Here is a 15,614-nt window from a genome sequence, read left to right on the forward strand (position 1 = left end):
TCATACTGTAAACCATTAGAAATGTGATAAAAAATTTAATTATAAAAAATGTGCCTTATAAAAAAATAAACAATTTTTGGTTGAAACATTTCTTTGAAACATCATTGTTTACCCGTGAGGACGCAAATTAGGACAAAACTTTTATATTGTTATTTTCTCCAAAACTATGAAAAATATAGAGTTGAAAATTTGTAGGTAGGTTCAACTAGTGGTATTGTAAAAGATTCTTGAAAAATGAAAAAAAGTTCCAAAAATATTTCGAAAATTTGCTAAATTTTCGAAAACTAAAACAATTGGTTGTGCTGCCATAATTGTGTTGGTTTTTTAAACTCTTCTAATTTATTAAAAATAATGCAAGTGACATTCAACACTATGCAGGGTGTTTTAACAATCAACTCAGTCAATAGTTTGTTTTCACTTCTTTTTTTTTTTTAATTATAAAACTGTCTTTTACAAATTGTTATCAATAGCATCCAATCTTTTTTTAAATAAAATAGTCCATTGAAATGTTACAATTTTAGGGCCAAACTGAACATTTTCGGGAGGACGCGATTTTATTTGTGGGACATGAAGGGGAGGTCAATACAACCTTAACCCCAAGTTTGTGGGGTTGGTGCCCTTGTCCCCCGCCCGCCATCTTGAATAAAGGGGTGGAAACATATTTTGCTGTATCTCGTAAAATATTGATTTCTCAAAAAATTTGTAAAGACATAATTTGTAGCAAAACCGTTTTTCGAGGATTTTAGATTTTTAAATAAATTATGAACTCTATTTTTAATTCAGGTTAAGTTTCGGTTCGAATCTTCTTCAGGTGTTTACAAATAAAAGCTATTCGTATAATCAAGTTTGTATACAGAGTCGAGTTTGGGTAAGTATACAAAGGTGCGGACCGCCAAATCACTTGACTCATCGATAACCTCCTCAAGCTTTAGCAACACTTCGAGACAGGTTAAAAAAATGAAGGGGCAATGCAAAATTGGGATACCAACTTAATTCAAAAGGTAACCGGATAATTTTCACCTGAAACTATAGCTTTCAATCTACCTTTTCAAGAAATAATAGGTTGCCAGGCCAAATTGGTTGCAAAAGTTAGGCAACTTCCCTAACAGTTGGAAAAAACTTACGGATTCTGTTCTTAGCGATTTGATCATTTATTACATTTAAAAAAATTTTGAGAAGTAGTTAATATGAAAAATACGATTTTTACAGTGCCTAAGTAAAATGTCAATATATGGTTACGAAAAAAACGGATCAATTTACAATTTTTTATTTTGGATAATTTGAAGCTTTTTTTGATTCTTGAGGATTTTCACCAAACCTCACCATTTATTTATAGTTAATATAACACAATAATGTGATGCACCATTCACTTTAAGATTTGTAAGGCAACATCTGAGCGAGCAATTACACATTGTGTGGAGACTTTTATATATATGTACAGTACAAAAATCGATAATTGAACACATTAATTGTAGATTAGATTATAATAAGCGTAATCATTAATTGTAAGATTACTAGACATAGTATCTTCGTTTATGCCTACAAAGCATGTTTATGATTTTTAACAATATTTTCATAATATTATTTAATTTTGTATTGTTAACTTGAAAGAGATTATATTGAAGAAAATTCAATCAGCCGAAGAGTTGCCGATATTGTCATAACAGGTCGGTAAACATTGTCAAAAGTTTGTAATAAACTTTTTTTTTTAATCTAATATAATTACTATGAATATTGTTAACCGAACCGCTATGAGTCTTTGACACTCCGGCCGCTGAGCCAGATTTCGTGGCCGATTGAGTTTCACGAAAAACGACCCATGATTTTCCTATGGCAATTACTTTTTTTTAACTGAAAATTTTTCAAAAATATCAATTAGAACAAAAGTAATTAAAAAATTTCGGTAGTAATTCATTTTCAAGCAAAAGGCCTAAACATTTAATTTAAGTACCATGCAATACCCAAATATTGTTTAAAAGGAAGTTTCACTGGTTAAAAGTCTAGAAATTTAACGAAAATATTTCATGTAATTTGGTTAAACGTTTTTTATGTATTCGTTGTGAGCGTAGTCATGGTAGGTACAATAAAATCGATGCCAGCGCTTCCAGTGAAAAATTTTGGCGATAAAGGAGGCTGTTATGACTAATTTGCAATTATTTACATGTTAATGTTATAGAAAATGTCAAATTAAATTTATTGAAAAACACGAATTAATTAAACTTAATGCATTAAAAATTGTGAAAATAAGAAATCAAATTGCACAAATATTACTCCTGTGACCTACGTTTAAAAAAAAATCTTTGACAGCCATTATCGTTCTACTAGCCCAATCACCTAGAACCATTCAATTATAAACATTTTAGCTGCACTTGATTATTTTATTATTTTAATTAATATCATGATTTTGTGTTTTAAGTAGATACAGCATGAGCTTAAGAAATTGTGACATTGTATTCAATAATCAAGATAAAACTTATTATCCTGGACAAACTGTAAAAGGAATAGTCAATTTCTCATTTAATTTTCCAAAAGAGATTCGTGGTAAGTAAACATGTGTTTAAATTTATAACTGACTTATTTATTTACACGTAAGAATGTATACAACGGAATATAGCCATTATTGTTACGAAGGTATGGTATGGTATTGAAAACAGGTACATGTGTTAAGCACGCACTCACCCCGTCTTCATTTTATAACAAAATTTTACTAGTTTGGTACCTTCATTCATCTACGAGGTATGAGCCGCAATTCTGACATGTCAGAGTTGAACATACCAAACATTATTATAACCTAATAATAATAATAAAACAAACAATTGACTGAGTTAATTGTTGAAATACCATGGACATATAGAAAGTTTTGATTACGCATTCGTTTGCTTTTTACGTCATGTTAGTAAAGAAAGAAAGCCACTCTTACACACAAAGTAATAAGAGTATCTTTCCTTTCACTTTCTCAATGGATATAGTACACGCTATAAACAAACACATACACAGTATATGTAACGTATAAATTTAAAATATAAACAATAGGTACCTGTATACATACTATATAATGTTTCTAAGCTAGTTTTCGGCCTCACATGTAAACAGTGATGTTTACGAAAAGATGTTTCAAGCAAAAGTTGTTACATTTAAACTTTTGTTCTATCTCCAATGGTTAACAAAATTAGTCCTACGGCCCCAATTGACCTATGTTGCTCATTTACGAACTCGACCTAACTTTTTACGTCCTAAGCAAGCTATAAATTTCAGCTTGATATCTCTTTTATACCCAAAAAAACCAACAAATTTTATTTTAAAATAATTTGTAATGAATACCTATTTAAATTAATTTTCATGCTTTTTTGGAACTTTTCGGAAAAACCGGCAATTTTTATACATTTTTGGAAAGATTATGAGATAAGAAACTTTTTATGAAATATATGTAATAATTTTTTTAAATTGTATTATAAAGCAGTTTAAATTCAAATGTGTCCACAGGGAATAATTCAACCAAAAGAGCTAGTACCAGAATGCATAAAAGCACATTTTCTCTAAGCAGCTTTAATTAATAAAAAGAATTTTTAATTTATTGTTTAGGTATTTCGATAAAATTTGAGGGTGAAGCGACAACAAAATGGACAAAACGTAATGGAGGAAATCGTCGGAGGAGACCTCGATATTTCACCGCTACCGAAGAATTTTTCAAATTTCAATACTATTTGTTAGGTTCACAAACAGGTACATGCCTTGTTCTTAATAAAGGAGGATGATGTTCTTAAATTACGTCTGCAACATACATAACTAATTTATGATTTATATCAATATAACTACTATAAGGCACGGTGATGTCATAACGAAAAATGGGCATGTGTGGTGTCCTATACTATCAATATCAAAAATCAGAACTACCGGATTTGATGCAGACTGTAATGCATACAGTTACTTTAATAATTATAAACTCTGATATATTGCATTTATACAGGGTATAAAAACCTCAGTTTTCTAACAAAAATACTTCTTGCGCTAATTTTGGGACACCCTTTAAAAATATAGATTAACAAAAAATTTATTTATGATAAAATTAACATTTTTAGGTGATAGAATAGAAATTCCAGCAGGAACGCATTCGTATTCATTTTCATGTGTATTACCATCAACTTTACCAGCCTCTTTTGAAGGAAAGTTTGGCCATATACGTTATACAGTAAAGATAACATTGGATATACCTTGGGAGTCTAATCAAGAGAATGAAACTGCATTTATCATTATTTCAACAATAGACTTAAATTTAAATCCACAAGTCAAGGTTTGGATTAATTTTGTTACTTGTTTTAAGCTGACAGTATCTGATTAATCGATCTTTCAGACACCAATAGACGTATCATTTCGAAAAAATTTTGGAAGTACCTGTCTTGGGTGTTGTGAAGCTGGTTCTATTACAATGATAGGATCATTACCGTATACCGGTTATGTTTCTGGCCAAGAAATTCCTTTATCTTTAGAAATTGATAATAATTCAGACGTGGAATTTGAAAGTATTCATGTAGAATTAAAAAAGGTTTGTATCAAGATTGTTCTTTTTAAAATTATGGGTATACATGATCAGTCAAAACACCTGTGCCATCGCCTAAAGAGGTTATAAAAGATCAAAAAGACCCAGTTCTAATGGAATCGCCCTTAAGTGGTTATAATGAAAGACACCTTATTATATTTATTACAAATTAAATGTTTTAGAAAATATTATTTCATTCTCAACGGCCATCCAGACGCACAAAGAAACTTGTTGAAACAGTTTGGGAACTTATAATTCAATTAAATGACGGATTTATGAATTCGAATACCATTTGTACACCAATCGCGATTCCAGCTTTGCCGCCATCTTTGGAACATTGTTCAATAATTGATTTAGATTATGAAATTAAGGTATTGTCTTAATCAAGTTTTTTTTTTTTAAAGAAAATCAATTGTTATTAATCCAAAAACAGGTATACGTCAACTTTAAGGGAATTCGCGGAGGTGCTTATATTAAAATTCCAATAATTATAGGAACGATTCCATTAACCAGTTCCCAGCTAGGAGCTACCGCAATTGGATTTATGGTTAATTCTACAGAATCATCGGCACCGCCAGAGACACTAAATTCCGATATTACTTTAGATCCAGATGCTCCACCTCCTCCATATTGTTCATTATACCCGAATATGCGTACGTAAAGTTGAAACACGTAGCCAAACAGTATCTAAGATATTCATTTTTATCATAAATGGGTCGAAATAATCAATATAATTTAGTAGTCTGCGAAAAGTTTACCAAAAAATAATTCCACCAATGCCTGGTTAATTACAGACACAAAAATTCACAGGCGCATTAAACTTATAACAACCCCCACCCCTATAAAACGGGGTTATTTCCATTGTTATATTTTAAAAATTTTCTTCAAGAAACATACAAATGTAAATTTTGGATACTAAACTTTTAGCTATACGCTAATAAGGTAGAACGCCATCTCGTGTTTTATTTTGTATACAGTGGTTTTGTTTCTCCTTAATTCATAAGAATATTCAGAAAAACGGTAAAATTGCAATTCTGGATTATTACTGGGTGAGTTTTCACAATTAACAGCACAACACTTTCAATTCGATCGTTTTTACTCATTTTCTTGAATATTAAATCACTTATAACATATGACAATGACGTTTTATCCCGAGAGCTGGTAGACATTTTAGGGTGAAAATTTTTGGGTAGCAGGCATTCTGTAAATTCGTTAGATACATATCCCATCATATCATAATACAAAAATGCAGACCTGACTGAAAGATAGCGATATCTTTAGAACCCCAACTTATCACACATATAAAATTTTTTTGTTTCAAAAAATATCTTTGAGACAACTTGTATAACTTAAATATTGAAAAATGAAGACAATAAACAAGCCAGGCCATTTGCGAAGGATTTTAATCCTGGAAGATGCTTACAAAACTACTTTTCTTGTAATTTTCTTAATCACCTGACAGGTAGAAAATCTCACCAAAATGATGGTGAGATTTTCTTTTTAGTATCTAAAAAAATATCTTTTTAGTATATTTTTAATACTAAACAATAGCTTATAAAAAAATTTCTCGCGAATGACCTGGTTTCTTTATTTTCTTCATTTTTCAATATTTAAGTTTAGGTACTTTTAAAAAAATTACAAGTTGCCTCAAAGATATTTTGGGAACAAAAAATAAATTTTATAAGTTTGATAATATAGGAGTTCTAAAGAAGGAGGTCTGTATTTTTGTATTAGGATATTATGGGAGAGGTATCTGACGAATTTTCAGAATGCCTCAACACCAAAAATATCTACAAGCTCTCTTACTATTTCTGCTAAACCACTGTTTGCAAAAAATAAAACACGAGATGGCGCAAATATAATCCGTCAAAAATACTATAATAGTGTATATACACAAAAATTAGATCTATCTCATCTCTAGGTACACTTTATTTCGGTCAATTTTGCTGCAAGAATGTAGAACAAAAACCAATATATGTAGAATTATGCTAGCTAAAACAGGTTAAAAAATTTCTTTAATCCGATGCATAATTTTCAAGTCATATTTCTCAAGGTTTTGAGCGTTGAATTTTACATATTATTATAGCCCAATAAACAAATTTTCACGCCAGTTTCAAGACGGTGGCAATTATTTCTATATTACGCCGATATTTTGTTAATTTTTTTTATATCATTATAATTGAAGATTTATTTCATTTACGTAATTGAGGTCATTAACATAAATAATAAAATTAATGTTATTTTTTAGATTTTTTTTATTTTAAAGTTTTTTTGTATTTGACTTATTTAAAATTGTTTATCACCATTTTGCTCGTTTTCCCCAATCTTTAGGTGTCCAATGTAAACATTTGGGATCAATTCGTACAGATCGTTTGTCCATTGCACTACGATGACTATCAATTATATCTTTACTTACTGATATTATATATTGTCCTTTATAATAATGTAATAATGATAAATTTTGTAATGTCGATATCACATCCTCTTTTTTAATACTAGTCATTTCACATATTTCACTGCAAAAAACAAATCAATCAGTCTAATGAAATTCAATTCATACAACTAGTTTGAATTGGAAAGAACTGTTACTGAACAAATATCCATTGTTTATAAACTATCTAATTAACATTTTAATTAAGAATTTGAAAAAAAAGGGGGGGTGAGTGGTGATTCAGAATTTAATGAAATGGATATCGCTAAGTGATTCTGTTTACTTACAATTGTTATTCTTTCAAAAGTTGAACATTTACACAATATTAATAATTTTTTGTATGTCGCAGCCAACTATTAACTAGGCATTCAATTAACATCTTACCTTTTTTTCTAAATGGCGCAGTTTAACTAGCGGCCTGAAGGTATATTCAGCCGTAGCATCTAATACAAAAATTAATGAGTTGGCTGGCTGATGCTCACGCCATTCATATAACAAGGTGACCATTTGACAAAACAGATTTAATATCTGACATTAGAAATTGTTTATTTTCGTAATTTAAAATATAACATATTGTTATTTGGTACTCATGAGATCAAATAGCGTAACGAAGATGAACGGCGGCATTTAGTAAAAAGACTAGACTATTAATTGAACTGCTGATTAAGCTATTTGGCTGCGGGAAATACATTGTTGTTTTATTCAATATGCACATAATAAATATTTTACCCAAGTATTGTAATTAATCTTCGTATATTCGCGCGTTGGTCTCTCAGACCGACAAACAAATTCACTTTGCTTTCTCACAGACTGTCAACACTGTGACTTTTCGATTTTTAGTAGCTTCTTCATTTGTTTTTCGCCATTGTTTTGTGCGGTGAAAGCGCTGGTGTCACGTGGCCATGTGATAATTACTTACTGTTATCGGTCCGTGGGACCGACGCGAGTATACGTGATATCATTTTAGGGTATACGTGATTCCATTTAATTACTGATTAATACTATTTTGTGCTATTTTATTATTTTTGTTAATTAAATTTATTATTTTTGTTACTTTCATTAATTATGTTATTTAAATTAAAGTATCAAAAATTACGTTATTTGTTAAGAGGCTGATTTAAAATACTGTACTAAATAAAGTTCAAGTATTAAAATTTTTTTAGTTTTTTTTATTCAGTTATAACTGCTTCTTAAGAAAAATCAACAGTATTACGTAATAAGTATGTAATAGGGTACTTTCGGTAGTAAAAAATAAATTATGAAATTTGAAAAAAGTTAAAATTTATGTAAAAATATACTTAAATATTTTGATTTCGAGTCATGAAAGCGCATTTTTCTTTTATAATATTAAAATTAAAAATCGTAATTTTTAAACTGTATATCACGTGATCTAAAACGCGAGCAAGCCCTGATGTGATGTCATATATATCGGTATGAACCATAAACCATCAGTTAGTTCAGTGTAGACAGCTGGGTATAACATATCCATAGATAATAAATATTTATATTTATTATAATTAGTTGTCTATGAATAATATTTCTGTCAAACTTATCTGTGTTATTTCGTATAATGATACCGATATTACGTCCCCGAATTGGATGCCCGCGTTTTTGACAGTTTAAAAAAGGTTTAGATTTAAGTTTTTAGTATATGTAATATTTCTGCGCGCGAGTATACGAAGGTTAAAATTGAATACAAACAAGAGAAGATAACAACTAAGTCAATTTTGAACTTTTTGTTATCAGTGACTGACTGTTAATGGCTTAAAAATTTCAAACTCTTGAATTTTATAATTATTTAATTTTATTTTTTGAAGCTCAATAAAAGTGATTTCAATTTGGCAGTCTTTAACAGTCTTTGGCAGTAACTAGTAGCCAAAGGAAGCCATTCTAAGAAAAAAGAGAAAAAAATAAATACACCACTTTTTTTTCTGTGAAATCCCGATTTCTAACCGATATATTATTATGTAATTTCTTCAACAATCCATATTCCTAAATAAAAATTATACAAAAATTAACTTATAAGGGAAAACCTTGAAACTTGGCAATTTAAAATTTAGCCATTGATTAGTCTATATTTCAATTTAATTAATTTGAAATTATAATTTTACTGTATATAAGTTATTTTAAAGCAAAATTAAAAGATCAAATCACTTAAATAGAGCTTCTTGCTTTAAAAATGTATTTTGTTTTTCAGTTTTGGCCTCCATAAGTTGATTTTTAGTTTAAAAACAGGAATACTTACTTAATAGTAATTTGTGGTTTTTCGTTGTCACCAACTGGTTTCATTGTTAATAAAATATCAATTATTGTCTGCGCCCAATAACTACGATACGATAATAAACCTAAATCAGATAATGGTTTTTCGGGGGATCCAGTTTTACCTTCAAATTTTGATAGTTCGTAACCTTTAACGAAAAAAAATAAATGTTTAATGTACGAAACAATGTTAACATTTAACATGATTCGATCCTGTCTTTTACAGAATCAAGTTACTTTTTAATGTTAATAGGGTATTAAACCCATTTTGAAAGTCTCAAATTAAGGGCGTAATTTGACGAAAACAATGGATGTCAAAAGCCAAATAGTGATCAATTGGCTGTGTGAACAAATGCGCTGTTATTTTGTATTTTGTTCCTATAAGTTTGATGCGTGACCATAAAAATTCAAGGTAAAATTTTCACTTTTTCAAATTTTTAAACAATTTTAATTAAAATTATCAAATTTTTTTGGATTTTGTAATTTTTTTAATGAAATGTATGTTGTTAGATTTATAAAACAGAATTTTAACGATATAGAATATAGTTAAGTTAAAACAAGTATTAGAAACTTACTAAATTCGATAAGCAATTTTCCATAGCCTTTACGCTGATATGGCGGCAGCGTTAAAATACATGCAACATTATAATCTTCCGTAGATTCTTTCTCTTTTGAAAAATATCCAACAATATGAAAACCACGATTATCAAATTCTGTCATCACATAAAATAAGAATGGATCTGTATCATAATATAATGTTTTGTGATCCAAAAATAATTTTGCTAATAAACATAAATTTTGTGCATAACATTTATTCTTTCTACCATCAATTTCAAAGAATGATATACTACTTTTTCGATATATTTCATTGCCTGGCGGGTGGCGTAAATTGCATTTATCCTAAAACAAAAGCAAATTATTATAAAAATTTTTACTTGATTAATAAAGGATATGCGTACAGTTTTCATTAAGAGTTACCCAGCTTTAAACTTAAATTAAACAAATTATGTGAGATTTTTAAAATTTTTTTTTTAATATGAAAATGTACGGTGTTCGAGCAGACGCACTTTTAAACTTTTTCACACTTTTTATTAAAAATTGCGTGTCAAACAAAAACTAAAGCATTCTTGGAAAAATTACTCTTGTTTAATAGCTAATGATTTAGTTATGCCTTTAAAATACTCTGCATGTCTCAAATCATTACAACGTGGAAAATTAATTGCAATAAATCACACGAGCTACAACAATTTTTTTCTTTCTACCTATTTCGAAGAAGATTACTCCAAAGATATATTATACACTTGGCGTGGCAATTTCAAAAAAGAGCTTCTACAACTCATAAATTTTCCAAAATTGTATAAACATTTTTATTTTTTGTATAAACAAAATTGTACAATTTTTAACCGTAATGTACCCAAAACAACAAAAGACGTCATTTTCAATATTCGTTTCGTATTATTTTTTAATATAAATTAATGAAATTATTGAAATAAATCGTTAATGAGTAAACCAACGATTTTGTGCAAAAAAGCGAAAGCTATCCATTTTATCAGCTTGTACGGATTTATGATATGGGTAGAATATTGTATTCATGAAATGAAAGAAATTTATCCTATTTCGATGGGTTTTTCTTGCCAATGATGGCTGCCCACATATGCCAAATGATATAAAACATTCTTGGAAAGTAGCTTCTTCGTTTATTAAAAGATAAAACGAGAATCGGTAGACAATAATCGAGATTTTGAGCCATATACTCACACTTAAACCTATCGACAAAACAAAAAAATTCAAAAATAAATCGAGTTAAATTCTACTTTTTTAATTAAAAAAATTCGTAGATTAACTCCATTATGATTTATTAATTTCTAATAATCATAAGATTAAATTTAAAAAAATTAGTAGTTTTTTTACGATTTTTAGTAAAAAAAAGTATAAGCTCCTTGAATATATTATTATCGAATTACTAAACACTCTGTATACGTGCACTATTTGTGACAACAGTCGTGATTTTTGTACATAATACTTAGATGTAATGTATGTACATATACCTAATATACCCACACAATTGAGAAAAATTTTTTTAATACTTAAAAATATCTCGCTTTTTAAGTGAATTCATTATGAAAAATGGCACTCTATTGCTAGTAGCTGACAGGCTAAATATTTTAAGACAACTCTTCAATATATCATGCAATATATCTGGATATCATCTTATTAAGTTTTATCCTGGGTGCTGATATATCGGCACTTGGCGTTCAAAGCGTTAAATTGGTTCGTAAAAGAATTTGTTACTTACTAAATGTCGTTCCAAACATTTTCTACTTTTTCTATATTTCAAACAAAACTCACAAATGTATATACATGGCAAATGTACCATCTCCTGTAAAAAAAAATATTTTAATAATTCTAGAAAACTTTGGTTAAGTTCTTGAAACAATTTAGTCTTATTATTGATCTAAAAATTGTGTATACTGGCTTATTACTTTCTAAAGAGCGTTTTTAGGAAAGTCTAGATTAAATAGAAAAACTTTTTTATTTTTTTATTTGATAAGTCTTCAGAATAGACCGAAAATAGTTTTTTCATGGAATTTTCTAACACTAAAATTACTCGACAAAGGTTATCATGTAAGATATCATGCCTTGCCAAGTTAAGGTCTAAAATTGTGTTGCTTACCAAAAGAAATTCTTATTTTGGTAAATAAAACAGAATTTAATTATTGCTTCTTTTTTTTTTAAGCAAACCGCCAGTTTCTAGACAGTATAGAATCTGAACCAGACATTTGAATCATCGGTTTGTAATACCTTCGAAAAGAAAACTTTAAAAAATCAACAAATTTATTATACTCCTCGCTGGATTGACAAGAAAAAAATTTAAGTTTTAATTAAAAAAGGTTTTTTATTGAAAAAATTAAGTTTGTGCTAACTTATTCCCTGATCCCTATCTAAAAAACTAAACTAAAAATATAGGACTTACTTGAGGGTAAGGTGCAAAATACCACGGCTTAATACGATGTCTACCCAATTCAATCATTTCAACATTTTTCATTCGTGTTACAATATCATCATGATGTGATACCATACTCCCCGACATTCTTGGGCCGCTTTGTCCACCTGTAGCTGCATTTAACGCTTCCTGTGAATCTTCATTTTCAATTGTGGTACCCTTACGTTTACGATTCATTTTCTTTTGCAGAGCAGCTGCTAACACAGCACTTCCATTCATCAATCCACTCGAATCAGAACTGGAACCCAATGGACTACTTGGTCGTGATACTTCTTGTTTCACACTTAAACGATCTGTACTATTCGGTACGGATGAAAAATTTCCACTACCACCCCCACCCCCGCCAATATGTTTTTTCTGTGGTGTAGAAACACCCGTTGTGTTGCTCGTTCCATCACGGCGTGGAAATTGTACTTTACGTGTATCTAAATTTTCTTCTGTTACCCATTCATCCAGACGTTTGTTAACTTAAAACAATACGATAAATTGGATCAATTTCTATAGGATAATTTAATTAGTGGAGCTGTATTCGGGTAAAGGCTTTCCCAGCGGACTTTAGATATTAACTAAAATATGTATATACGCTCTAAAACTCGTTCCAAAGAATTTTGTTTGAAAGACAAGGCGCCAACAATACGAATGGTGTAGTTTAGTAAAAATAAAATTATCTATTTCCCCACAAAAATTATAATATATAGTGTGTCCCCGGGTACAGGTAACTATACTAGTAAATTTTCTTATTTTTCGTTAAGATTACTCAATATGATAAAAGTAAAACCTACAATTATTAATTTTTCGACAATACGAATTTTTATAATTTTACTGATTAACTCTGGAAAACTCAGAAAAATAACCAGAAAAAGTCTTATTTTCTCTTCTTCGAGTTTTCTAAAAATTTGTTAGTAACTCAGAATATCTCTTCCGAAAGAGTCTTAATTTTTTACTATTTTCTGTCATTAAACGATTGATTAATAATTTATTTCATATTTTCTGACTTTTTCAGAGATAATTTGACTTCACATATTCTTTTTCTAAATTTCAAACTAAATATTATGAGTTCCAGAACAGATTTATTTCCACAAGGGATGAAATTTTTGAAAAGAAAATCTTTTAAAATTTATTTATATACACTCGAACTACGTATGAAGCAAAATCAAGCATTAACTCTTTCAGAAGCTACAGTAGGTAATCGTACATCCTTCAATAGTAAAAAAAAAAACAGTTCAGAGACATCAAATAACTTTTTAAACAAACTTTGGAATCAATTTTTTAATTCAATAGGTTTTATAGTTTATATAGGATGCTTAAATAAGTAACTTTGATCTTTACTTTAACTTACAGTCAATATAGTGAACATAATACCATTTAACGCCTCGTACATCTTTGATGCTGACAAGCTCTGCTAGAGCTAAAACACAAGATAAAATTATAAAACATCAAATTTATAGTTTTTAAATTATTATAGATATATAAACAAACATACGCCAATCTTCGCTTCCTTGCATTCGAACTGGTAAACGACATCCTTCCACCAACGACGCCTAGAACATTCAATAAACATTTTTTAATAAATGAAATTATGGTATATATTTATCAAATACTAACAACTGAATCGCATATTGATGTTTCAGGATCAACTTCGTCGAACATTTTTAAATTGTTTTATTAACATTGACAGTTGACTGTTATTATTTTAAGGTTATATTTACTAACATGGATAGTCTTATAATTTAAATTCACATGGAATCATTTTATGTATGAAATTGAAACTATTTACAATAAATATTGTAATTTAGAATAATTTTATTTATAAATACTAATATAACCCATTTATGAGAATTATGAAAAAATATCTGGAATAAAAAGTAAATAACAATTTCCACTTTTTTAGTTTCTTTCAGTTGAATTTCAGATAATGGTTTAGTTTAGGTTTGATTTTGGTTTTATTAATAACAGATGTCACTGTTTACATATTATTATGTATCTGTATTCTTTGATATTAGACATTAAATGGAAGATTTTTCAATTTTTTGAGAATTATTTACAATGCATAACAGGGAATTATGAATTATATTTTTTATAATTATCAGGTTATGAAATGGATTAAATGAGACTTAGCGCGGTTACAAACTGAAAGAATTGATCAGGGCCGGATTAACCCTCAACGGGGCCCTAGGCAAACAGTTTGGGAGCCCTTTCACGTCCGTTCCGTTCTTTTCTCGATTAAAAATACAAACTTATATCTTTCATAAAAAATTTATTGTCACAATGTAATAATATCAATAAAATTACTATCTATATTTTAAACATGTCGTTTTCTACATTTGTTTTTGGCAAATTCATCAATTATATCATCAATATCGATTTTGTTCATTAAATCTGACTCAATGCAAAGTATACCTAACATCTCGATTCTAACATCGCATTTTTAATTGCGAGAACCCTGGTGGAAAAAATATTTGAAAAAAGAATAAGTCTTAATAAGTCTTAGAAAACTCTGAAAAAGTCTTAGAAACTTTAAAAAAGTATTAAGAACTCTGAATTAGACTAGTCCGAAAACGTAAAGAAATCCAAAGTTCCTAAGACTTTTCAGAATTTCTTATTCTTTCTTCAAATATTTTTTCCACCAGGGAAGGATCGTTCGGCAGAACAATTTGTGATCATTAATGTTAGAAAAATCCGAAGAGCTATTTCTGTGTTAGGAAATACATCGGCTAATTGATCTTCCATTAGAATTTTATACAAATGACTATGAGTTTTTACTATGTAATTGTTTACGGTGAGTATTCTCAGACTTGACTATCCCCGAACGAATTCTCCGTCTTATATACAAATTCAAATGTTCCAGAATATTATAGAAAATTCCAGTCATTTATTGTTCTCGAATATTCTCGATCTTTTCATTAACTTCTATTCTCGAACATTCACAAAAAGATATTTTTTAAGTGATACTAAATGATACATTCATTTATTTGTCATCCATGATCATTAATCATTCATCATTCTATTTGAAATTTCCGCTTGAAGGCTTCTACTGCACCCTCTGTTCCAAAAATAACCGAAATTTTTCAAAATAAAAACAACCAGTGTACATTTTGAGATAATTCTTTTTTATTATTCAACTAGCGACCCGCCCCGGCTTCGCACGGGTGCAATGCTGATACTAAATACACTACAGAAAAACTTTTTACATTTTTAACTATTTATTTTATTTTTACAACATATTACAGAATGTCTTTATAAACAACGTTCACAGCTTTCTTGTCATTAGACAATACAAACATGTTAATGAAAAATGTAATTATTTACGACATCACATTAGAAACCTCAAAAATAGCAGTACTTCTCCACTATTTAATGGATGTTATTATACATATAAACCT

The 15,614-nt window shown here is 29.0% G+C and overlaps 2 protein-coding genes across 2 annotated transcripts; one reads left to right on the forward strand and one right to left on the reverse strand.

The window, feature by feature from the left end:
- The first annotated feature begins 1,604 nt into the window (after positions 1-1,604).
- LOC123293316 (arrestin domain-containing protein 17-like) lies at positions 1,605-5,988 on the forward strand. Its single transcript, XM_044874092.1, has 7 exons — positions 1,605-1,667; positions 2,420-2,541; positions 3,583-3,723; positions 4,080-4,291; positions 4,352-4,543; positions 4,720-4,908; positions 4,971-5,988. Exons 2-7 carry the CDS (start codon positions 2,427-2,429, stop codon positions 5,196-5,198), a joined length of 1,077 nt encoding a protein of 358 aa, XP_044730027.1. The 5' UTR covers positions 1,605-1,667; positions 2,420-2,426; the 3' UTR covers positions 5,199-5,988.
- An 824-nt stretch (positions 5,989-6,812) lies between these two features.
- On the reverse strand, positions 6,813-14,030 carry LOC123291650 (histone acetyltransferase Tip60). Its single transcript, XM_044872010.1, has 8 exons — positions 13,837-14,030; positions 13,715-13,772; positions 13,571-13,639; positions 12,202-12,698; positions 11,524-11,607; positions 9,803-10,127; positions 9,214-9,376; positions 6,813-7,053 (listed from the first exon to the last, which is right to left on the reverse strand). The coding sequence occupies exons 1-8, from the start codon at positions 13,879-13,881 to the stop codon at positions 6,837-6,839; spliced, it is 1,458 nt and encodes a 485-aa protein (XP_044727945.1). The 5' UTR covers positions 13,882-14,030; the 3' UTR covers positions 6,813-6,836.
- Between the last annotated feature and the right edge of the window lie 1,584 nt (positions 14,031-15,614).

Source organism: Chrysoperla carnea, chromosome 2 (assembly GCF_905475395.1).
Source record: "Chrysoperla carnea chromosome 2, inChrCarn1.1, whole genome shotgun sequence".
NCBI lineage: Eukaryota > Metazoa > Arthropoda > Insecta > Neuroptera > Chrysopidae > Chrysoperla > Chrysoperla carnea.

What these genes read in the sequence shown, in the direction of transcription:
- LOC123291650 (XM_044872010.1), bottom strand. Translation starts at nt 13,881, where the DNA reads ATGTTCGACGAAGTTGATCCTGAAACATCAATATGCGATTCAGTT. An exon ending in CATCAATATGCGATTCAGTT is followed by an intron (nt 13,773 to 13,836) that starts GTTAGTATTTGA and finishes TGAATGTTCTAG; the next exon opens with GCGTCGTTGGTGGAAGGATG. An exon ending in AAACCACAAATTACTATTAA is followed by an intron (nt 7,054 to 9,213) that starts GTAAGTATTCCT and finishes TGTTTTTTGCAG; the next exon opens with TGAAATATGTGAAATGACTA.
- LOC123293316 (XM_044874092.1), top strand. Translation starts at nt 2,427, where the DNA reads ATGAGCTTAAGAAATTGTGACATTGTATTCAATAATCAAGATAAAACT. An exon ending in ATTTAAATCCACAAGTCAAG is followed by an intron (nt 4,292 to 4,351) that starts GTTTGGATTAAT and finishes TCGATCTTTCAG; the next exon opens with ACACCAATAGACGTATCATT. An exon ending in TTCATGTAGAATTAAAAAAG is followed by an intron (nt 4,544 to 4,719) that starts GTTTGTATCAAG and finishes TAAATGTTTTAG; the next exon opens with AAAATATTATTTCATTCTCA.